At 36.2% G+C, this 26,505-nt stretch overlaps 1 protein-coding gene across 1 annotated transcript in view; it reads left to right on the top strand.

Moving 5' to 3' along the window:
* Window positions 1-7,722, top strand: part of ZFAND3 (zinc finger AN1-type containing 3) — a 63,542-nt gene extending 55,820 nt beyond the window's left edge. Inside the window, exon 5 of the mRNA XM_015823507.1 lies at window positions 5,206-7,722. Coding sequence (XP_015678993.1) covers window positions 5,206-5,360 — 155 coding nt within the window. The 3' untranslated portion in view covers window positions 5,361-7,722. The remainder of the gene's footprint in view (window positions 1-5,205) is intronic.
* The last annotated feature ends 18,783 nt before the right edge of the window (window positions 7,723-26,505 follow it).

Here is a 26,505-nt window from a genome sequence, read left to right as displayed (position 1 = left end):
GAGGAGGGGCCTCACAACGGCCTCTTTAAGGGCCGCAGGGAAGGCACCCTCCTGCAAAGAAGCGTTAACAATTCCCTGGAGCCAGGCTCGTGTACCCTCCCGGGCTGCCAGTACCAGCCAGGAGGGGCACGGATCCAACAAACATGTGGTTGCATTCAGCCCTCCCAAGACCCTGTCCACGTCCTCGGGAGCAACAGAGGACCTCCTCTGGATTTCATGTCTGCAATGAGTATTGCCTAAAATGAAACTTTCCAATATTTTTCATGAAGGAAACATGTTGCTTTTAGTTCCCAAATAGTATTTTCTATAGGGTATTTCCCTGTTGCATGCATCCCAGAAATTATACCTTTGTAGAAAGTTTCACATTAGAACCAGCAATAAGTCTTAATTAAAATACTTCAAATTAAGCTTGATTTTCATTTCTTTGGGTTTTCTTAAATGTCTTGTATTAGAGGCTATGAGAGGGGGAAAGGCATTAATTTGTTTACTAAACAAACTTGAAATGTTGACAACAGAACAAAGTAGAATCAGAGAGGACAAGTGAAGAGATTAAAATTGAATATTGTTTTTAATAACCTACAGTTCTTTTTAAACAGGAGAAAGCATTAATTAACATTGGTGCAAAAGGGAATTGGCTAAAGAAGATAAATTATCAGCAAATATAAACTATTTGGGAGCTTTGTTGAACTTGACTAATAAGATTGTTTGGTTTTGGAGTAGTCTAACAGAAAGTATACATGGATCAAGATTGGCATCAGTTGCTGTGCTTTTGGGATATAACCCAAAACATGTTGTAGTGGAAACTTTTTGTGAACTACATTCCAGTTATAATTAGCTGCCCTCCTTGAGGATTACCACCTTAATTTTACAAAAAATAAAACTATACATAAAGATAAAAAATTGCCAAATGTACAGTCAGCATTCAGCAAAGATTTATGATCAGATAAGTAACATGAGAAGGATTAATAGAGCAAACGGAACAATACGAAAAGGAGTTTCATGTTTGTTGCACTGCTTATAACAAGGTCTTTGGGTAGATTATGCCAGGCTGTGGAATATATTAAGACTAATATGAGTACCAGGACACTTGATTTATTTTTGAAGAATTTTTATAAAGTAGTGAACAAGAAGCTGCTGTTAAAAATTGAATTTGAAGAAACAGAATGTTTTAGAATATAGATTTGAGTAAGACATAGATGCATATTGGGTTTATAGTATTTAAATGTTATATTGCATATATTAGTGGAATGCAAGGTTGGAAGAGATCAGAGTTGGAATCATAATTGGTGGTTGAAATGCTGACAATTTGACATATGCAAATGGCACACTTTATTAGCCAAAAATAAGACGACATTGGAAATAAGAAAACGAGGAGTAAGGAGTAAAAAAAATCTGTGTTATTCTTAAATCTTAAGATGTTGAAGGTAATGTCAAGTTGTATGCTTAGTGAATATTTAATTAATAGAGAAGTAATAAAGGTTACAGGTAGTTTTCTTTTGTTCAGCTCAAGGGAGGACAGTGTGCCTTAGAAGTAAAGATTAATCCTAGGTAAGAAAGCAGTGACTCTCATAGATAAGATTAAGAAAAACAAGTGCATTTAACAGCAATAAAGAGCAGAATGGTTAAGACAATAGTCTTTCCAGTTATATTATATGGCTATGAAAAGTTAACATTTGGATAAGAGAAAGAGATGCTTTTAAATTCCATATTTGGAACAGTTTCTAAGAATATCATGGGTTGCAAGAAAAATCAACAAAGTAAAGGCTTAAGCAAATGGCAAAAAGAAATTTGGACCCTTTGGGGCATATAAGGTAAGCAGATGATGGACTAGGGGGAAAAAAACCTATGCTTGACAAGGTTGAGGAAAATAGAATAAGTGAATAAGCTGGGTGAATGAAATTACAGAGGTAAGTTGAATTTTTCCAAGGAAATTACTAAGATGAACATTTGTCTATGCGGTCAAGTAGAATTCATAGCACCTAACTGTCTAACCGTACATAGCAGACTGTTTAACTTACTTCTTGACCTAGACTACTTGAATTGGTTTGTCTAAGTATGGTTATCATGGTGTATACTATTCTTTGTCACATATAGGTTTCTGGGATATATATATACTTAAACCTTTCTAGGTCACAAATCTGAGTTACATTTTCTAACATTAAAATATTATATAAATGAATTAATTTAGGTGGAAATAGAAATGTCCACTTGCTGATGGAACAGCACATAGATTTCCCCTATATTTTAAATCCCCAATACTTTCCCTAATTAGGCCAAAGAGGAAGATCTTGCTAGAACAGTTTTTAGGAAACAGGGGGAGCTCTATGCATGAACAAAAAATTCTACATACAGTAGAACATCAGATTGGTGCATTTTATAAAAATCAGGATCTCCCTCTGAAATATTTGTTAATTCCTTTGACTTGATACCATTTTCTTGAGTTATGTGCTTATTACCTTGTTGAATAAGCTTGAATGACCTCTAGAATAAAATAACAATTTGACAGTATTTCTAGTCATAAGATCATAGTACTAATAACAGAGCAATAATTGCAAAATTAAATATAGCTACCGGTAGTAGTATGCACTGATTATTATTATTTTTTTGCTTTGACAACCAGAATGTCAGAAATGTGCTTCTTATATAAGAGCATGTTAACTTTAACATAACATTTAATAAAAAGGCACTATTTAAAAACAAAGAAAACAATTTCACATTCTTTAATTATCTTTTACATTGGACTACTATGTTATGCAGACCAGAGAAAAGGTTGTTAGACATTCTCAGCTCTGATATAATTATTTTGCCAGAGACTTAACTGTACAGGGACACTACCTGTACTTGTTGTGTTGTGCCAAAAGCATTGTAAAATAAAATGTTAACTACTCGTTAAAAGATTTGTATTTTACATTTCTGCCTTAAGCAGAGAATCAGTAAACACTTATGATTTTGTTTGTTTCTGCTGGAAACCAGTAATTAGATATTACTTTTTAGAAAATTACTGTCTGTAACCTCTTATAGTAAAGACATGTTCTAACAAATTATTTTCCCCTCGTTAACAGTTCATTTAATAAGGAACTTCTAAAATGGTTGAGAGCTAAATAAAATTGTATGCTTTAAATCTGAATTCTTTTTTAATTCTTTTGCTCAGAATAATTTATGTTGTGCTCCCCAAAGTCAGAATTAAGCAACACCAAAATCAAATCAAATAAATAATCAGCTACAGGTAGTCCTCGACTTACAACCTTTTATTTAGTGACCCTTTGAAGTTATAACAGCACTGAAAAAGTGGTTTATGACCGTTTTTCACACTTACGACTCTTGCAGCATCCCTATCACATGACCAAAATTCAGATGCTTGGCAACTGAGTCATATTTATGACTATTGCAGTGTCCCAGGATCATGAGGTCATTTTTTGCAAGCAAAGTCAATGGGGAAGTTAATAACAGCCATGTTACTAGCTTAACAGCTGCAGTGATTCATTCAACCACTGTAGCAAGAAAGGTGGTAAAATGGGGCAAAAGTCACTTAACAACTGTCTCATTTAGCAACAGAAATTTTGGGCTCAGTTGTGGTCATAAGTCAAGGAGTACCTGTATCTTCAGTGGTGAGAAAGATCTGGGTTCGGAAGTTTCAGTATACAAATTGATATAACTTGGCTTTCAAATGTTGTTAATATTAGTGTTTTATTTTTAAAAAAGGAACAAAACAGCAAAATATCCATGAAGCAAAATTCTGTGAAACATTGATATTTCTTACCAGAATTTGTTGTTATTCAGCATTGTTGTCATTTGCCTTAATATATCTGTGTTGAACAAGGTCTGTTTTTTTAAAAAAAATCTAGATTTGATTTCTCTCTAGATGGGAAGTTTCAAATTATTCATACTCTGGACTGTTTTCAACATTTTAGGGTTTTAACCCCTTGTGCTTTCTGAATTTTATAGACCTTTATTATATACCGGATGCCTTATCTTTTAATTTGGTTTTATTTGTTGTACAAGTTTATAGAGCTTACATATTTTCTGTAAAACTTAGGTGCTAGACATATATGTTGTATCAATGATCACTTCTGAATGCAAAAATAAAGGAATAAATGGAAACAAAATATTTTTTAAAAGTATGTCCATTCGTTCCAAAAGGGTTTGTATTATTTTAAATATTTTTATAAGTTTAATTTTTTTAAAAAGCAGTGCAGTATAAAATAAACACAGAAATCCTGCATCTTCTTGAACCAAGAAATCATCACAGCTAGAAAGGTCTGCACAAGTATTTCAAGAATTATACTGATGTGCAAATATATTTATATTCCAAAAAACCTAAGTTGACACATCCTGTCTGGCACTATTTAGTTCAGTAGTACATAAATTTGCACTGCCTTTATCTCTGAAAGATATTTTTAGGTAAATCATTCACCTTTGTCAATTAGAATTTCAAATTACCAGTGAAGTGCAAAAATTCATGGAAAAGGTGAAGGTGAAAAAGCTGGAACAGAATTCTGTACAGGAATAATAGTGTCATTGTTGAAGTTAGTTTTGAAGTCTCTCCAAATGAATTATCTGTAAAAAAAAACACATGGTTTTTTAAAAAAAATTAAATCTAATACATGACTTGAGTGGCTGATTATAGATGGTTAGTTGTTTCATACAAACATAACGGCTAACAGCTGACAATGTTTGCATGAAGCTACAGCAGGTGCTCTGATTTGAGAAAATGTACTTTGGCTCTATTGCTATAAATTCCCTTTCAAATACTGCTGATGGGGTTATTTATTACATATTTTATAGGCATTAGTTTCAAAATTAACTCCTTCAGTTATGATTTTCAAAATTAAAACTTCCTCTCCTTTATCTTTGGGAAAATTCCTTTAGAAAATTTCACCTCAGGCATGGGTTTCTATACTGAGATTATATTTTAAATGGAAAGAACAATATCAAAAATAATGACTTCATGGAAAGATTTAATGGGTAATTTAATAAAAAGATTTAATGGGTAGCTCTCTCTAGCTGTGATAACCTGAAGGTTTCAGTGGGTTAATTTATTCCTTGTAGCATTCGGTTATTTAGTGACTAGATGGCAAAAGCATGCGCTAAGCCATATATAAATTTTTGTACTAATTAATCTCTCCTTAGAAGCTGTTAGTACATTCCTAACATTATTGTGTATTCATTCTTCTCCTTTTTTGAAAATATCTTCTGTCCTTACAGGTTATGTGTTCTGTATGTTGCATCGCCTGCCTGAACAGCACGATTGCACATTTGACCACATGGGACGTGGGCGCGAAGAAGCCATTATGAAAATGGTGAAACTGGACCGGAAAGTTGGGCGATCATGCCAGCGCATTGGCGAGGGCTGCTCCTGAGTGGCAAGACTCTTCAACCAAATGCTGTTCTCTTAGTTCACTAATGTTAGCCTTATTTAGGACAAAGTCAGCCAGACACTTGTACTGGGCAAGTTTCAGACTACAGCCAATCAATTTCCTTTCTTTAGCCAACCATCCTGGTACTGTAGTTTAGGAGTTAAATGGTGATCAACACTGATTACTGGCTGGTTGTTAAGGTGCCTACTAGCCACTATTAAAAAAAATGAAGACATATTTTTGAGCATGGCTAGTGGATTGTAACAAAAATATAAAGGCTTCTATTATTGCAGGAGTCAAGTTCTTATAAAACAAACAAAAAGCCTTATATTGGGAAGTATCCAGCAGCTGAGTAGAAACTGATGTAAAAGACTGTTTATGTGCATACCACTCTGGAAGAAACTACCCTTATTAGCCTGGCTTTCCTGTCCTTACTATTAGCTAACCTTGAAGAGGTGAAACTCTGCTTAAAAGAAGCAGGGTGGATGCTAAACCTAGAAGACCTAAATCATTACTTTTGCTATTTCCACGCATGTCTTCTAAGATCATGCAGCGCCACCAACATCAGGAAATCTCTTAGGGGTAGGAACAGCTTTCTAGGAAGCCAAAAAGAGGGGACAGATTCTTATGACAACTTTTATATTAGATGAAAATATCAGATTACAGGGAAATTATTTCTTCACTAAGGTGGAGGAGGAAATATCTTACTTTAAAGTTAGTGCTATTTTGGAACAAGCAGTAAATGGCGTGCATTTTCTACACAGCATCAACAACATTTCTTAAGTGGCGTGATCCAATTCCATATGCCAACCATAGTTGCTGTTTCCCATCAGCCAAAATCTGATTGGCTCTTGTTTGCCTTTTGCTAAGTGCAGGTATCTGATAATTGAACAAATAAGGCTAATTCACAGCACAGTAGCCATGCCTGGATTCTACAGACTGACTTTCTGTAGCTAGACGTATATTGAGGGGTAAAGGACATTTTGTAGCAAATGGAATTCAGTTAACAGTATTGGGGGAACAACCAGGAAAATCACCCTTTATTGAACTGAGTTTGTACACCTCACTTCCAGTGTATTAAGGAGATAATCAAATGGGCTGTCCCAGCCTTGTGACTATGCAGCTTGGTACTCAGTGAAGGTCTCTGCTCATCATCAGTTGCAAAGCAAGTGACTGTAAAATGCCTTGCGTAGAATGGGGACTCTCTAGATCTGGTCTTTTAGAGCTACTATTCTATACTGGGTATGTCAATTTCATTGAACGGAACTGCACATTTTTTGTTGTTTCTTTGTTTTTAATGTGCAGTCATTTCCTCTAGCTACAGGCAAATGTGTCTGTAAGAAAAATATATATATATATTTATAATGGCCTAATGTGGAATGTTTACCCCACAAACTGGTTAGTGCTCAGCTAGCAATTTGAAATTAGGTCTAGTAGGGAATAGGGAAGGGTTGCTGGAAGAAGGGGATCTGTTTTGTCTCTCATTTTCACAAATAGAATACACTTAAGCCACCAAAAAGAGTGAATTCCCTCATATCACTCTTTTTAAAAGGTAGGGTAGAGCAGCTTAAATAAGTCACTGACTGCTCTGTATGTTTTGAAGATCAGTGACTAGTTTACAGGTTGATTTGTATTTAATCTGGTAGCCAATATGGCCAGTGAAGGAGACTCAGCTTTTGCCTATATTGCAAATTGGTGATGAAGTCAATCTACCATTCTAAAGTTCAATATGGAAAAGCCATTCTGGGTTGTACTCAAGGCTTTGAAATCAGCAATGGAATGTCCAGCTGCATTTTCTGTTTCCTAAGGAAGTATTCTCCTTTCAGCGTTATGTGGGAGAAACCAGACAATTTTTTTTTGCGTTTGCCATGAAGAGTTTCAAACAAACATGGACTTCAGCTGCTGCCACGCTATGCACTTTCTTCCCTTCTAAAATCCTAGCATAGCATTTGATGGACATTCTGATTGATATACAAGACTTTCAGATTAATAACAAAGATGCTGTTTTTCTCTTGTTAATCTTTCTTTGGCCCTGATACACGTGCACAGTTGATTTCAAGGTATCTCTTGAGCAAACACTACTCAAGTTCATATGGATTATGGACAATGTTCACTTTAAAAAGTGTGGGGGGTTGTTCCTTTGCAGTATCTGTTCTGTGAGGTTTGCTAAACGTAAAGAAAGCTCAAGTTCTTGTAATCTTAAAGAAATCTTATTTAACCCTTTTTGTGTTCTAGATTTACTTACACATGTAGCTTAGAGCTCAGTTTTAGTTTAACATTGTGAAATATTAAAAAATGATTGTAATTCTTTTTCCTCCTGCTTAAAAGAAACAAAACCATTAAACAGATCAGATTAAAATTTGAATTCTTCTCTGAGTTTTGCAATAGGTACGTTCAATTCAGTGGCTGCTATATGGCTTAATTTTTTTTTAAATTATTGATTGTGGAAGTTTAAAAGGACAAAAAATTCTTCATTACTGGTCTGTAGCCTTCAAATTAAGGCATATCCTAATTACTAGATTTAAGTTGCCATTTCTGGCTGAGAAATCTAGGTCAGAAAAAAGCTAAAACTATGTTCTTTCTCATAAGAACAATATCATATTTAACTTTGACATTTTATACCTATGTAAAAAAGAATCTCAAGGGGGTCAAAAGATTTCTGAAAATGTATATACTCAGGAACAAAGATTAGTCTATGAGCTGGCATCATTGTTCTGCCATAAATATTTGTGTCTTCTATAGCAGAAATTCCTTAATTCACTTTAACATCCTTGTCTAATTTTTCACTTTATTCATGAATTAGTTCAGTTTTCGTGGTTGTTCAGTATATATCTGAAAGAATTGCGTAACAAAACTGCAAACAAAAATCCAAGCTTTTAAAAACTACAGCAAATACAACTAAGTGAAGAAAGTAAAGGGTATTAAAATCCAACAAATGCTAAACTTAATTCCTTTGATTTCTTGTTGAATTTTGAACTATCTGGTACCAAAAAAAACCTAAATGAGTGGGGTATATATGTGCACTTTGAGCTATTTCTTACATATAGTGTGAAATTATAAAAATAACTTACTGCATTTTTTAATACTTGTGGTGTACCAACAAAAATTAGATATTATGAGAATGCTCTATTAATTCCCCTCATTACTCATTAACATTACATTTAGCTTTTTATAATATTTTAATTCATACAGTTCTAGGTTTGTAGACCTCGCTTAAGTATAATGCTGAACTGTTCTGCTAAGACATTGCATGCTCCTTGGAGACTTCTTTTCTGCAGAATTAGATGAAAGTTCATATTATGAACATATCACAATTGTCACCAAAGGTTTATCATGAAACTGGAGGGTCATTCAACCATGTGTTGAGTTCTATCAAAATGGAATGAACTCTCACCATATTCTTTTTGTATTCTTAGGTACATTTCAAGACTGTTTTGACAGCTGTTGCAATTCAAATTCCAGTAAAGAAGCAGCATAAAATGGGCACTTTAAAAAATTGGTTAAATATCGAGGGAAAAACTTTTTTCAAGTCACATAGAAATAGTAGAGATACAAAACAAAAATCTAGTATTAGAAATCAGCATTGTATTAAGAATTTAAATTGTTTTTATTAAATAATACTGTTTAAATAATACTATTTAAAGCCTTTTAAAAATTATTTCAATGTAATTTTTATTTTATTTTTTTCAAAAATTAAAATACAAAACTATTTTTTTTTACAGGAACAAATAAAAAACAAAACAAGACAATCTACACAAAAAAGTACATTAAGAAACACAAACACATATAGACATAAAAAATTCTATTTAGTTCTTCTCAACTGCATGCTCTACAGGTTTCACTGCACTGAAGATTTAAAGGAGCAGAAGAAGTGTGTGCAGAAGTAGATTATATTTTTCTGGGGTGTGTTTTTTTTTATCCACGACTTTGCTTGGTTTTGGTTTTTCTAGACTAACTGTGGGCCAGGAGAATTAGGAAATATTTCCTAATATTTTCATTTTAAATTATAGATGAAATTGATTAAGACATAAAGGAATTTTTGTAGTATTTGGAAACATTCCAAATCAAATAAACATAAAAGGATTGGAAAATTTGTCTCAATGCAGACAGATCTTCAGTTTTCACAAATTCATTAAAATAATATACTATGATGAAAAAAGATCAGAAGGAATGGAAATTGCTTTTGGTGATAGTGTTTCCAATTCAGAACTATTGGCACTATTAGTCAATGTTCCAGGTGTAGCAAAGAGTATATCTCTTTTATTGTCCCTCGCCCCCCCCCCAAAAAAAATTACTGTTTTCTGTATCTTTGATGCCAGGCACAATAAAATCTGGAATTTACCACTATTTTTAGTGTTTTCCCTCTTCAGTTTTATTTTTTTGCATGTCTACTTTTTAAAAACGTGTCAGAAATATAGTGATGGTAACTTTCTTTAGGGGTTCTTGGTGCTCTCTGAGCTTGGTTGTTTCCTTGCAGACTTTTCATTACCCATCAGTGCTAAACATCATCAGGATGTTTAGTCCTGGTGATGTTATCTAGTTTGAAAATAAAATGTCTGCAAGAAAACAAGCTCAGAGATCACCAAGGGCCCATAATTTCAGCACTGAGCTACAAATACTCTCCTTTATTGGTACATTCCTTAAGGTTTAGAAACATGTAGTCTGTTTGCAGTAAAAATAAATATCATTTAAAAGTACTTTCAGTCAAAACACTTACTTTATATCAAATATAATTTACATAAGCAAACCAAGCTAACATAAACACGATACTTTACAAATTACTACAATGACTTCTATCTTTAAAAACAGTTTAAAATTAAATAGAGCCTATACATCAAGATTTCCCAATATTTGTTTCCCCACTCTCCACAAAATGACTCCTGTTTTCTGATCTTGTGTCTAAATTTCTAGATGTTTTACTTCTCTAAATCTAATAAACCCGGGAGGATTGAATTTGATTAAGATTCCTCAAATGCAACTGTCAGTGAAGGTAAATATATGTGTCCCAAAATAATGTTGCAGGATCCAATCTGGGTTGGACACTGTGACCAGAAGTTTAGTCTTCCAAGCTTTAGACTAGTGCTGGAGCCCATTCTCATGAGTGACCGATCCAGACTGGATCCTGCAATAACTATCAGTGCCTTTTTATTGCTTTTGCATCTTTCTGCATAAGCTTTTTTCCTAAAACCATACAAACTATTTTGTAAATGAAAAAGGACCTGTCCAATTTACATATTTTAATTATGTAATAGAGGAGGAGTGAAGGAAAAAAATATTTGTATTATTTGGGCCTCTGTTTGAAGAATTAGGCCCCTTGATTGTCCTTGCTTATGTTGGAAACATTGTATTTTGTGATTTGGCTACTGTGACTTTGAAATGCATTTTGCAAGCCATTCCTATTTCTGTGTTGTTGAAATTTAGAATGAAGAGGGAAAATTATCTTTAAACATGTATTGACTTTCAAAAGGATCAGTTGTTAGCAAAGTATTCTAATCCAGTGTAGACCTGATGGTCTTTATTATTGTTTCAAGAAATAATGGACATGATATTAATAGACAAATCAATGATTGTAAATGATAAAATGTTGGTATATGCATATTGTTTGAATCTCCTATTAAGGTATCAGGGATTTGGTATATTTCATCAGTGTATCTCGGTTGACTACTGAATGGCTGTAAAATATGGCCTGCCTTATTTCAAATCTCATCCTGTGATCCACCATTATCCTTTCCACATTCTGACAAAACATTCTATCTAATGAACCAAAGATAATAAGCAATTAAACTGTGTGTTTATAACCTTTGCCCTGATGTCAGTTTACCTGTAATGAAGCTAAATTTAATCAGCCATATGTCCATATACGTGTTCTATTTCCTAAATATACAATTTCCTTTGGATGTGGGTGCAATATCTGTTGGTTGAAATGCACTGGTAGCATGTCAGACAGATTGTTGCATAAATGTCTGACATGCTGGATTTGAACATAATGTCTTTAAATAAGATACAAACTATTCACATATGTCTACATTGTTGAAATCAAAATAATTTCACTAATGCAACTGATTTTTTTTTTAAAGCTCTTTACTACAGTCTGATAGTCAAGTGAAAAACATCGCTCAAACATTTGTTAGTTGCACAGCACAACTAACCTGGCTTAAGTTTTGGAAAGTAATGACTGTCAACAAGATGACTTCTTGAACTAAGGACACCAGAGTATTGAAACATGAATCAAACAAGGAAGTTATTTAAGCATTAGCTGAACCAAAGGCAGCTGTTTCCTTTTATATTTAATGGGTTTAATTTTTTCTGAATGGTTAAATTTTCATATTATTTTTGTCTGGAATGTTGCATGGTAGACAAAATTTTGATGTCTTAATACCGATTTCAAAACAAAATTTGGACAAGACATTTGGTGGGTTTTTTTCTTTTTTAACCAGTGGAATTCACTGGTTAAATTAGTGGAATTCAGCATTTGAATGGTACAATGAAATAATGAGTTGTGGGGAAAAAAATACATGGAACTAAATAATACATGGGCATAATTGGAGCAGGCCTTAATCTGCATGTCAGCTTTACTCAACTTTCAATGGCCCTTTAAGATATGACAACTCCCAGAACTCTTAGCATCCAGATGGGAAAGACTACCTTATGTAGAAAATGTTGTGTATATTGAATTGGGGGGGGGGAAGATGTTGGAATATCTATCATTAGAATCAGGGTTTATCAGTTTGAAAGGTATGAGGTAGCTTAATACGTTTAAAAAATCTTACTGCACTCTTTCCGTTCTTTAAAATTTAACAGTCCTTAGTATTGCTTTTTATTTTACTACAAATAATTTTCTATGCATATTCTTGTTTCCTTGATCTGATTCTCTGTATATTAATTCAAATGTACCCCTGAGTTCAGTAAGATTTACTGTTTAGTCAGTGGGTAGGTCTAGAGCAGTGATGGCGAACCTTTTAGAGACCGAGTGCCCAAAAATTGGCCCTGCCCCCACTCCACCCCCTGCCCTGCCCCGCCCCCAACCCACCTGCCCGCAGGGCCACTCACCGTCTCCAGGGCCCGCCGCAGATTGCCCAGCAGCACCATGGCAGCCACGCCCTCTGCCCCGCAGCATCAACTGTGCATGATGGGGAGTGAGGGCAGAGTCTTGTCCACGCTGCCTGGCTGCCATGTCCTTGGCTGCACTGCTCCATGTGGGCCACGCTCGGGACAACTCTTCTCCAGGAGGGCTGCTGGTGAGGAGGGAGTCACGGGGGGAAGCAAGGCTGGGGCAACAGCACGTGTGCCCACAGAGAGGGCTCTGAGTGCCGCCTCTGGCACCTGTGCCATAGGTTCGTCACCACTGGTCTACTCTAGAGCTTTAACTTCTATTTCTGCCATCCTGCAGTGAATGACTTCTGTAAAATGAAATGTTTGCCTTCACATTTATCATTAGATCAACTTAGCATCTAGTAATTTAATAATCAATGTTTGTTTTGTTCTGCTGAGAGCATTGTTGTTGAAAAATGGAAATGGAGTGTATATATGCTTAATTTTAATTACTTTGATTGCTTTTAAAATGGTCCATCTTGAGTAGAGATGGAGGATTGCCATTGTCTTTTTCACTTTTATGGAGAACTATGGTAAAATAATAGCTGCTCTTTATGTTGTCCTTCAATGCGTTTCCAGATCTTTTTTCTTTTTTATGTTATAGTAATATAATTGGAATGCTGACACTGTCAAGGTTTATTTTTTATTTATTAATCAAATTTATATAGCCACCATCTCACAGAGTGACTGAGCAGTTGAGTGAGCCTGTCCTTGTAATTACAAATTTCCACCTTAATACTTTTGAAGAAAGCTGATCTTTATGAGCAGCTTCACAAAAGAATTCATTGTGATTTAAAACAAAAATACTATTTTAAGGGCTCACTTTGGCATATTCTAACCCATGCTAGAAATTGCATACGAATAACTTGCTACACAAGTTATTACTGAAGGCAAAAGGGCTTACTTGTAAGGAGACAAGAATTATCTAGAAAGTTTCAGCAATTTGGAACTCTGCAGCAGAAAGAGAACCTTATAGTTATAAGGGTATTTTGACCAATTATCCCAACATAACTGGAATACACAACCACATAGCTGAGTGCTGAGGGGCCCCTTAATTGCTCATGAAATTCATTCTCAGTTGCCTCTCATTCTTTTCACTGTGACACAGTTTCTCTATATAAAATGAAAAAAGTAAGAGAATTAGGATACAAAGCCACCTTGTCTCATTGGAACGACCTGGCAAAGAACACTTCAGAAGGGCGTAATCAAAGGGCAATTAGGAGACTGCTCACTAGTAATCGCCTTGCTATTTTTCAGAGGAAGTATTAATGGAGATCTGACTAGAAAGTGTAAAGCCTTTGATACTGAATGGGATTAACTTATGAGTAGCACTGTGGGAAACCGCAGGGAAGGGCACTGCTGAATAATATCTGAAAGGACCGGGTATTAGTCAGGACTTATTCTACCCATCAAATTCCTGTTTGCACATCAGTCATAAAATACGCCTGATCAGCTGATCTGTAGGTGGGTTGGAATCATTCTAGGTAAATTGCTTAGTCCACAAACCCATAAGTGATTATGGGTAGACTATGTGAAATGATTAGTGTCCTCCAGATATTTGACTACGAAGTTCACATTCTTTCCCACTATTCATGCCAGCTGTGCTTGTGATTTATTAGAATAATTTCTCAGCCAAAAGATTTATATGAGCTATTGATGCATAGTACTGCTATTTCTACCACTGGGATCAATGATAGCCCAGTTCAAAGCCAGACATTTATGTGGCCAATAGGAAGCAAGGAGTCAAGTGGCCCTTTCACATCTATGATATGGTTGTCATAAGCAGCAAGATTTTGCAATGTGCAATAGAAAAATCTTATCAATTGTTCACTTTATAAATCTAGTAAGACCACACCTGGAATACTGCAGGCAATTTTGGTCACCATATCACAAAAAAGATGTTGAGAGTTTGGAAAAAGAGAAGAGTAACAAAGATGATCAAAGTCCTGGAGACTAAAACATATGATGAATGGCTACGGGACTTGGGTTTGGCTAGTCTAAAGAAAAGAAGAAATAGGGGAGACATGATAGCAGTGTTCCAGTATCTGGGGGGCTGCCACAAGGCAGAGGGGGTCAGGTTGTTCACCAAAGCACCAGAGGGAAGGATGAGAAAGAATGGTTGGAAACTGATCAGAGAGAAAAGCAACCTGGAATTAAGGAGAAACTTCCTGACAGTGAGGACAATCAACCAGTGGAACAGCTTACCCCCAGAAATCATGGGTGCTCCATCACTGGAGATTTTAAAGAAGAAACTAGACATTCACTTGTCTGAGATGGTATAGGTTTTCCTGCTTGAGCAGGGTGCTGGACTAGAAGACCTCCAATGTCCCTTCCAGCTCTATTCTATTCTACTAGCAGTAGTGACAAACCTATTTACACAACAGGGAGGATATGTGATGGAGTCACTTTTATGATCTTAAGCCAGAGGTGTCAAACTCGCAACGTCACGTGATGTGTCGCGATGTATCGTGACTTTTTTGCCATTGCCGGCAATGGGGTGGGCGCAGTTTCGCTATGATGCATCCGGCCCACAGTCCGGCAGTTTGACACCCCTGTCCTAAGCAATCCTTTGTCTCATTTGCATCTAGACAGAAGATTCCCTTGAAAATAGCAATAGCAAAAGCACTTAGACTTGTATAACACTTCATAGTGCTTTACAGCACTCTCTAAGCGGTTTACAAAGTCAGTATATTGCCCCCAAAAATCTGGGTCCTCATTTTTACGGATTTCGGAAGGATGGAAGGCTGAGTCAACCTTGAACCAGTGAGGAAATTCCCTGAGGTCTATAATGGAAAAATAATAAACATAATAAAAAAAACATGGATTTAGCACAGATAACACTGATGGCAGTAAAACCAGAGTTCATTCCACAGTTCTATTTGTGAATAAACCATTTGTGAATGCCTAGAACTACAACAAACAGGTTTGCTAATATGATGCTATGTATGCCAGTTTCCTTGATGAATTGTGACAATCTTTTAAAGATGTGCTTGGTTGCAAACATGAAACATGAAACAGCAAAGACATTTATTCCATTTTGTCAGGTTCGCTAAAGGGCCATCTAACAGGTGTCAGTAACATTATTAGTTAGCTGCTTCCTAAACAGGACTGGAACTGAGTATCTGGGGAAAAAAAGTTGCTGAGAGTTTAGGGCAGAGTGGGACATTCTTTCTTGACCCATGCTCCACATTAACAGTCCAGGGGGCATATGTATATGTACAGGTAGTCCTCAACTTACAACTATTCATTTAGTGAGTGTTTAGAGTTACAACAGCACTGAAAAAGTGACTTATGACCATTTTTCATACTTACGACTATACTTGTAGCATCCCCATGGTCACGTGATCAAAATTTGGAGGCTTGGCAATTGTTTCATATTTATAATGGTTGCACTGTCCCTGTGGCCATGTAATCAACTTTTATGATTTTTGACAAGCAAAGTCAATGAGGAAGCCAGATTCACTTAACAACTGTGTTACTAACTTTACAACTGCAGTGATTTACTTAACATATGTGGCAAGAAAGAATGTAAAATGGGGCAAAAATCACTTAACAAATGTCTTGCTTAGCAACATAAAGTTTGGGCTCAATTGTGGTCATTAAGTCAAAGACTTCCTGTATATGCACATGCTTCCATTTGTATCAGATTGGAACAACTTCAGCAAGATGATTGAAAGGAAGGTGGGTTTTATCCCAATAACTTCTGTAAATTTCTGTATCCTCATTCGTATGTAATGGTGGACATCCATAAATTATTTCCATATGGTCCCCAGTATGCAACTCATTAGCAGGTTGATACTATGAAGAAGTTTCCAGCATAGTGATCCCAAAAAACTACCAAATAGTTCATGGATAAATTGTAAGTGTGGTTGCACATACAATGGAACGCAAGGATGTCCTGAGAGGACTCTGTAGCCATCAATTGAGAGAACATTTATAGGGTACTTTGACAAAATGAAACAATGTAAATATGTAAACAGCCCTGTCAGCAATCGAGACCACCACTCAATGTGAATCCTGAAGTGTTCTAGGGGTAGGAAGTCTTCATTGGGTGCTTTATTGAGTTTCAATGACTGAATAATGTGTTTAATTTGTGTCACTAATATTAGTAGCCAAGGAGAAGGTTATAAGAAACTCAGTAATTCTCTTTTCTAGTTGATCCTGCTTGGTATTGACAAGTAAAAATCTTCCCAGACTATAGCTCAGATGGGGTTATCAAGTAACTTACCCTCTTTCAGCATATCAGATATGAGTTTGCAAGATACAACTGATTTGGACCCTTTTGCTGACTTTTCTACCTCAGGTCAAACTATAGCTGTGTATTGAGCATTCTTGGGAGCTATTAGTTTTTTGTAGTTGCATCTAAGTTTTAGCAGCTTGGCATAATTATTTGGTGTAGGGTTTCTTTGAACTAATGCATAGCTGCTTTTAGGGTCTTTCTTGAGTAAGAGCAATCAAGATCAAGCCAAGTAGATCTTATGGATTGTTGGTTCCTAGCTGGCAATTCTTCTATGAATTTTTTTTTCATGTTATACAAATTGGTATACCTGGTAAAAGTTCTGTTCGTGTCTTGAGTAGATGTAACAACTATTTTTGCCTAGGCCTTCTCAGAGTTCATAAAGCTAACAATGGCCTTAGTGTCCATCTTAGAGCATTTGACTTCCTTGCTTGCCTCACTTGAAGTTAGCAAGTAGCCACTATCATGTGATACAGGTGATCTTAAATCAGAACTGCCATAAAGATTAGCTACAGTCCATTGATAGTCATTGTTTTCTCTCATATGAACATCTTGAGAATAAATCAGTTTTGTCTGTTGAGACACATGTGTAATCCAGGACACCACTAGCATTCCCAGCATGGAAAGTAAAGAGATATATGAAGCAGCTGTCTTTGCCTCTGAGAATATGAAGACTACATGTATAACTCAAGGGGATCAGTTTAGAACTCACCATATTCCTTTTAGTGTCTCGGGTGGCAATCCTCAGATAATAGTCTTTAGGTGTGATGCCCTAGTGGCCATAATCAAGCAAAGAACCTTACCCTAGCATTAAAGTCTCCCTGTAGAATCACAATGCCTTTAGAGTGTTTTGTATTTATCTCTATGATTGTCTTGTCTAATTGCACCCAGATGTCAGGGGAGAAGCAGGGATATGGCGATAGGTATACATTTAGCAATACAACTTCAGGTAATTTATATTTAAATTTGAAATCATTCAGTGTGTGTTTTTTGCATCTGTGCCCTGTTAGCTAAAACTAAAACGAAAGATATTTATTGAAACTGTTGTTTAATGTTTTATTGTTTTGCAGCTCAATTTTTATGATGGTGGGTGCTCTTGTATATGTTATATATTGGCAATTGTGATTTTTTTTTTCTAAAAGTGGCTTTATCTAACTTACTTAATATGTGAGTAATATTTTGTAAAATGTAATATATTGTAAAGGACAAAGTTATTTTTAAAAATTAAAAGTAAGTAGCATGGGAGAGTGTAAATATGATTCCTGAATTTGGAAAATGTGAATTCTGTGAGCATCACTTACAAATTAATTGTATATTATGAAATATACAGATATGGGAAAATCCACAGCAGAGATATTTAAATGAAATACAAATGAGGTAAGTTTCAGTTAATTAGAACTCTCCCCTTTGTAACTACAGTATGTTCAAACAGACCAAAAAGCTCATTTGTGTGTTTTGCTTTGCTTCGCTTTTTTTCCCCCTCCTTCTTTGCTCCTGGCTCCGTCTTGACATTGCTCCAGGGCCTGTAAAATTAAACTGTTTCAAAGGGGAATTCTTTCTGTGCCTTTGTTAAGCAAAGAGATGTTTGTTTTCTTGTAAATCAAAGACCTGAGGGAAGCAGAACTATCATGCTGTTTGGGAGAAAAAAACAAACACAAATTGCATTATGTTTGCACACTTGCACACAACATCACCCAATATCCCACAGAATGAGAGACAGGCTTGCTTGGAATCACAATGCCCCCAGCTGGCTTTCCTTGCTTTTTATCCATGGCCTCTGTCTCTAGTGGGGACCATGTTAAAGATGATTATTTTACAGTATTATCATTCAACCATAGATGTTTTTCTTCCTTTTCTTGATGGGTTTGTGTGGAGAGTGGAGAAGGCAGGAAGGAGAGGGAGAGAGAGACAGAGACAGAGACAGAGACAGAGAGAAGTGATTGCACAGTTTTTCCCCATTTGAAGAGTTAATTGCCTCAGGAAATATTTTCCACAGCCAATTCTCAGAGCAGAAGATCAATCTAATGAGGGCTACCCAGTCAGCACAAGTGGATTCTTCTGAACTCTGCCAAATCAGGCAGTAGGAAATGCACAGAAGACCAGGCTAGAAAAATGGATGAGTGGACAATCTGCAGTCAGGGAACAATCTTGCCACTTCAGCTATTATTTGTATCTCAAGCCTAGATTGTGTGAGAGTTTCCCCTGCATTACTAATTTTCATGGCAGAAGAAATGTTTCTTTTTAAACATAATTTTAATTTACAAAAATATTACAACTCATGCAGATAAAGCTAACACAGTTTAACTTTAATAAACAGATACAACATATAAAAAAGTAAAAATGCAGAGAAATAAGAAGACATATCCCCTTTCATCCCTAGCAAGATTAATCAACATTTAGAGATTATCACCATCTTTTAAAATAAAATGAAGCATCTCTTTACCCCATATCTTATCTCCTTCTTTATAAATATTACACGTATAGCTAATGAATCCAGTTTGATTTTTTCTGTTTAAACAAATCTCCCCAATTTTATCTCTTCAAATAAACTTTAAAATATTGTCATCCAGTCGTAATGAAGAAAAATATATTAAACATCCAAGATAGCAACCCATTTATTTTAGTCTTGATCAAATTAACAATTTTATAGTCTTTCCTTTCTCCCAAGAATCTTTAGTTACCTCAAACAATGTTCCAACATATGGCTACACCTCATACTCTTTTTTTCTCTTATCCCAAAATTGTCAGCATCCCTGACAAGCCACTTTCTACTATAAAATGTTCTACTATAAAATGTTATCCACATCATGGTTCATTGACAACGTCAACAAGTTCCTTTAATAAATCCAATGTAAAGAGGTATCCATGTCACTCTTCTGATTTAATATTTGTGTGTCTTTTTCAATTGTTAAATCAACAACTGGGTTCATTTGTAAATCCAATATTTTGTGTTTTTTATATCCATTATTTCATCTTTTTCTTATAGGCTATCATCTTTAAATTCATCTTCAAATTAATTTCAGTTTTATTCAATAGAAATTGTTTTTTTTATAGATCAACTTTTTCTATCTTAGCAGATAATTTTAAAATTATTTTCTGGGCATAATACTCATAAATTTCTCATTACAGGTCTATTGATATGTTTATTTTCTTGTGATGTACTGTAGTGAATTATCTTCAAAGTCATTAGTTCCAAATAGCATAGAAAGTTTCACATGGGAAGGATTTTATGGTTAATTTTAAAGTTCTAATTCAAGTCCATCTGGACCCTTTAATTCTTTAAAGCTTTGTAAAATCAGCCTGTATATCTGTATATTTTTCTGTATATTGCAAAATAAATTTTTCTGCAAAACTTTAAACTTGTAATTAAAACTTCTTCCTTAAGGATTGAAGAAAAATTCACCCAGTGAATAAGACATTGTGGTTCTAAATGTTTTCAATCTTTAAAAAGCAGTAAGAGGAAACAAGTAAATTATGATTAAGAAGTGAGGTTTGGTAGAACCTTGCATCCATAACAACTATGAGCTCCGTGGAATCCCACAACTCCAGATGTTTGCAAGTAACCACAAAAACATCATTTCTACCATCTACTCACACAAAAATATAGTTGTCCAGAGTACATATGGGCAATCTCAAGATCTCCCCTTTCTCCAGAGAGATTTCGGCAATCTGGATCCAGCATCCAGTTACAATTTTCAGCCATAATGTCTCCTGCTGTCAGTTCAGAATTCCTCACCAGAAGTCCTCAAGAAAGATTATTTCTAACTTCCAACACAATATGGTAAAATGCTAAACTAAGGGGCCTGTCTCATTTAGCTTTCTATTCCACAAGTGATCACTACATGCTCCTAGGAAGTTCCCTCCAACTACTAATTATCAGGAGTACACAATCCTACATCTAACAGGTAACATGTTCACATGTATCACTTGATTTAGAACCAACATGTGCATCCAAGAGAATCACATTAAGTGTACTTCAAAGAACCTCCAATGCAAAAAGGGAACATTTGTCTCCCCAAATATAGCTTGCTTATCATTCTTTTTAACACTGTAGTTTGCACAGAGGAGCCTTCCATTGGGGCTTTGGAAAAGACGGTCAAATTGTCTCAAGACAGCCCCTTATGACCAGCTTGCATTCTGTCATTTCTTACAGACACAAGTGTAAACAGATTTAATTAGACCACTCTATATATGGAAAACAAATTAGAATAGGGTTTGTGCTCAGTTTTTCTTTTTAACAGACCAGACTTTTTTTATCCCATTAAGAACCTTTAGCTCAGCAATCCCTCACTTCTAATTGGTTCATCATTCCATTTGTAATTTTGAAAACGATGCCTTAGGCTGCATTCCTAAGCATACTCAACAAGACTTTAGTAGTATTGATTTCAGAGTGAACATGCTTATAGGTAGATAACTTTATTGCAGCCATTAACCTGGACAAACATACTTATAGGTTTGGGCTGAATGAGTAAACTTCTTCAACTTTTTTTTAAATGAGAAACATTAATTTTATGGTTTGATATCTTTGTAGCTCTTTTGAGAGTCATTGTTATAAATATACCTTACATGGGCAATAATGCAGAGTCAACCATGAGGAAAAAACATATTAAAAAAGAAACCTCATGGTTTCATTTATTGGCTGTTACTGCCAACTTCTAAAAATAAAATAACAATGAAGAACTTACATAGATGTCGCTGTATGAATCCTACTGGGGATGCTCCAAAGAAAAAGGAATGCTGGACGAGCTTTGAAATACTCGCCATGGGACCTTGATCAGAAGACAATAGAAGTGGACAATCTCAAGAGTTCAAAAATGAGGCATTTTAGCCTAGATTTGGTGGGAGGTTTTGCCTTTAGAGCCCACTCCAAACATGATTGCTAAAAATGAGCAGTATAGTTTCCTGCCATTTTCAGATAGGAAATGCTTAAAAGAATACTGTAAGCAAAATGCAGACTTTACACACATAGCAACTGTCATGATCCTCCATCTAGAAAGTGCAGAAAATTCTAGTTCCAAACCCTCTGCCTATTTGCTCTACCCACCGCAATCTTCAGGTTCCCTCGAATATAATGATGAGTTGCAAAAGGAAGACAAGGAGATGCAAAGAAGGCATCTTTTAATAAAGTAGATGTCTTTGAGAAATAGCCCAGAGAGTTCAATGCTGGCAACCCTTTATTTTTAGATTTACACAGAAGCTTATGCTTACTGCTAATGTTATATACTTCTGGCACTCTATGCTGCTGGCCAGAAGAATCACAATGCTGAAAGAGCAGTGGGCAATCACATCTTCAGCTATAGCTTCTTTCTCGGGGAAGGCCATCTGGAAACAGCGAGGAACCAGCCCCTGCCACGTCGGCCCCGCCCCCTGGATGCATGCTGGGGAGGTGTCACCTTTTTTTCTTCCTCCTTCATCTCAGATATTTTCCCACCACTCTGTACTTAGGAAAGAAGGAGAGGGAGGGTCTGAGGGAAATCCTACTTTAGTCCTGCCCTACTGCCCTTTCACCATCCCCTTGCCCCTCCTCCTGGCCTATCCTGGGGGTCTCCCATCCTATTGCTAAGGAAGCTTTCCATACAAAGCCGGGTCTCCTCCCATGGAGAGAGAATGGGCCTCCCTCTGACTTTGCCCTCATACCCATCATGAGCAACCTGCCTAAGGAGAGCAAGCACAGCAGCAGCAGCCTTGAGGAGGAGGTAAGTGCAGCTGTGCACCCCCTTGGGGAAGTGGGGCTGGGCTTGGTGCCGCGGGTGCTCGAGGGCCAGGCTGGGCATTTGACCTCTGCTGCCCAGGAGTCCAGGCAGCCCGCACCACCATCCAGCCCCCCCCACTTGGCCTGAGAGGAACGGTGAGGCTCCTCCAGTGGACCATGCTTGGCACTTGCCCTGGCCCCACCCTCTTCTGCCAGAGACACTCAGATCTGTCCCACTCCTGCCCAGGCCCCCACAGGCACCCTTGACGTGAACGATGAAGAGCTGGCCATGCCCACCCAATAGGCCACACCCGCTCCATCCATGCCCACCCAGTAGGCCGCACTCACCCTGGCCTCACCCGCCCAGCCCCCCCAAGGGCAACCGCAATGCTGATGCGGCCCTCAATGAAATTGAGTTTGACACCCCTGCTGTAGAAGGTTGCTGGTTGTACTTTTATCTTTAAATACAAAATTCATGACATTGCTTCATCTCTGAGTGAGATGCAAAGAATTCAAAATATGCTTCTGTGATTTTCTGAAACTGAAAGCAACTTATTATGGAAGTTGCAGAGAGTAACATCTGATTGTCCACTAGAGAATCTGAGACAATGTCATTATTTTCAATACAGTATCATCTTCAGATACTTTTCTTAGCATGTTCACTGCTTTTGTGTTAAATAAAAAGGAGTTTCTGGTTCAGCTTTTAGTAACCTCAAACTAATTTTTCCCCTAGAATGGCTAGAATTTCTACCTAATGTTGGGGCTTGGGAAGACTTCAGCTGATTTTTATCTTTACCCCAACAATCAATTGAAGAAACCTATTATTATTGAATTTGTGGAGCTTGTGCTTGAGAGGAAAGTAAATCCACAAATGGGATTTCTTATATTTGGTCAAAATATATTATATTCTTGGTGAAACAAGCAGATCATCTTATTCCCCAGAGTTCTCCTGCATGAGATTCTTCCCGCTTCCATTAGCAAATGACCTGTGCAATTCTGAGGTGTAAGAGGAATTGGTTGAAGAATGTCTCTTACCTCTCTGGAAAGACATTTTGCCTCCCCCAAATGTCACAATTTTAAACCATTCTGCTTTGAAAGTTGAAAAACAAACCAATGAATTGCATCATTAAGGGAGAACCACTTGTATATTTGTAGAGCTATAGAGACTTCTGAGTTTGTAGAGACTATTCAACAGCATGTTGCTCTGAGGTTCCCTTCTTGTGCTTTCTTAACCTTTTCTTGCCCTTTAGAATGGTCTTTATATAGAAGAGGCACTAATTTGCCTCTTCTCTCCAAGAGCAACGTAAAAAGTAATACCACTTTTCAGAAATATTTGTTGTCTGGGATCTCTGCTTCCATCATTTAAAAATAGCTTTCTTTTGTGCAGTGATAAGTACAAATAAATCAAGGAAAGACCCATAAAGACTCATACATTAGTCCTATGAGCCTTCCAAGATTTTTCTTCCACGTCCTTTGGTTTTAAAATCTCCTTTCCTAAAGTGGAATGATTTTTTCTCTCTTTTTATATGAAGATTTGCTTGATGGTTGAATGAGTATATCTGATTGGAGCATGTTGAGATATTCAAAGGTAATATGTATAGTTGGTTCCTTTCAGTGTGTCTTATTTAATATCCCTGCCCACCAAGAATGGCAAATGTACATCTCCGTAGTATCTGTATTCTTGATTAAATGACAGTGTGAGTTTGGGCTGCACCATATTGTGCAGAGAAAGTTATTTTTGCTCTCCGAAATGTAGTTAAGGAACATTTCCTTCCTTCTGAGGAATCCATTTTGAGACTATGGCACTGCAAGTGCTTGTAAGAATTGTTCAAAAGTAGCATCCAAAGCAAATAAAAAATCCACAGGAGGATTTATTTGTCAAGTGTGTTTGGGAAGGTATTTGTCAGAACACTGACAGAAAGGGAATGAGAAGTGACAATGAGAAAAAAGTGAAAAAAAATACAGTGAGGATCTGCTGGATAAGGGAATGGGCATGTCATCTGCAGCAAGTCATTAAAATGTAAGAATGTAAGGAAGAAAGTTCAATCAATGTGTTTTGTTTTGTTTTTAGAGAAAACAAGATAATATGAACAAGATTTATGAAATGTATCAAAGACCAAGGTAGTTAGTAGATAATAGGTAAAATGAAATGTGCGATTACAAATTATACATAAATAGTGAAAAAGAGCAAGAATCTTTATACTTTGGAAGATGGTTTAGTAAAGATGGGAAAATGGAAGTAAAAAACTGAAGTGATGCATATGCTGGTTGGAAGATATTAGGCAGGATGTGGTGTGTTGTAAGGAATGAATATTTATCAAAAATAATAACCATGGATATGTATTAAAGTGTGCCTCTGTCCATGTTTTCTATGGAAGTAAGAAATAACATAAAAGTAAGCTATATGCAGTCAATATGAGATACTTAAGAAGTAAAGTCTAGAATGAATAAATGCTGAATGAATGTTGGCTGAATACAACAATAAATGACCGGTACCAAATAAGTATGTTGAGTTAATTTGGTCAAACAGAGAGAATGAATTGTAAAACAAATGTGTGAAGGAAGACTAAATGGACTGAGAGGAAGAAGAAAAGTTCTGGTTATATGAAATTGATAAGATTATGAAAGAGAACGGACATATGTTTAAAGAATTAAAGAATGTATAAATGTAGTAGAAGCAAGAATTGCTTGCAAGGATGGAAAGGCATGCAGAGGTATAGGAATGGTGTTGGTGTTGGTGTAAATGAATTTTAGGTCTGTTTCCTTTTCTTTATCTTAACTTGTGTCTTTCATTTTCTTTGCTTAGTCTTTTTTCTCTTCTTCTGCATCTACATAATGCTACTCGCCCTCCAAGGGAATAGCACGATGGATATACATACATACACATTCAATCAAAACACAGAATTGATAGCTATACAGATCAGAACATAACCTGGTCTGTCTACACTTTTTTGGATTACAACTCTGAGATATGTTTCCATTTAGAGTTGGTGGGAATTTTACCCTGAAACATCTGTGGGGGAATCAGATTGACAAGAAAGCCCTAGAGAAGACATTCCACAAGACTAGTATTTTATGAATTCTTCATCCTAAAGAGAAAAAAAAGATAAACACCAGGGAAGCCAATGGCTGCTATTGCACAGCACAACTGCTAGATTGGTAAAGATTAAAATGGCGACTGGGAGGAAATTGCATGGATGAAAAAAATCTTTCTCTCTGCTACTTAAAATAAAACCAAATACTAATTTAAGGCTTGATTCTTTTCCCATAAATAACAATTTTTGCTATCTCTCTTTCTTGATGTCTACATATGCAGCACATCTGGATTGCCTGTCTTCCCCCCCCCCCTCCACTTGCAGGATGATTCAAGAGATCTCCCTTGGGCTTCTCCCACTTTCTCCTTCTTCCTCCTCCTTTGAACAGCCCTTTGCTCCCATTGCTGCTTTTTCAGTTCCGAATCTCAGTTTGTCCAGAGCATTTTATCTTTTTTCATCTCTTTGGTAAGTCTGTCATTTTAAAATCCATATTCAAACTGATTTCAGTTTTATTCAGTGTAGCTTGTTCCTCTTCAAAGACATCATTTTTTTCTATCATACCAGATAACTTTAAAAGTATTTTCTGAATTTAATGTCTATGGAGATGGTCCGTCGTCCAGGTTAGGGCTGTCCCAAAGATGCTTTTCACAAGGCAACTGGACTTTCCTTTCTTTTTTTTCCCTTGAAGATGTTTCACTTCTCATCCAAGAAGTTACTTCAGTTCTGATGGAATTGTGAGGAATAGAAGGATATATATATTCCTTAACAGCCATTTGGTTGTTAGCACTCTGAAGGCGGTCGTTAGCTCTCTGAGAATTGTTGATAAACCCTCAGAGTCACCTGAATCAGAGTGCAAATGGAACTGCTGAAAGGACTGTGTTGTAGACAGGAGATAACTGTTGCCATATCCCTCCCACTCTGTTGAGAGAGGGCTGTTCAATTTTAATAAATATGGCTTTTTACCCCTCTTTCAAAATTGGTTTAATTAATATTAATATTCATTAAATTAATTTAATATTCATTGATCTCTCTTAACAGATCCATTGATATATTTGTTTCCCAAACTGAGGTTCTGAAAGTTCTCAATCTTTA

This window comes from Protobothrops mucrosquamatus, unplaced genomic scaffold, assembly GCF_001527695.2.
Source record: "Protobothrops mucrosquamatus isolate PMUCROS unplaced genomic scaffold, P.Mucros_1.0 scaffold1894, whole genome shotgun sequence".
In the NCBI taxonomy this organism is placed as follows: domain Eukaryota; kingdom Metazoa; phylum Chordata; class Lepidosauria; order Squamata; family Viperidae; genus Protobothrops; species Protobothrops mucrosquamatus.
This window is presented reverse-complemented; position numbering and strand designations above follow the sequence as displayed.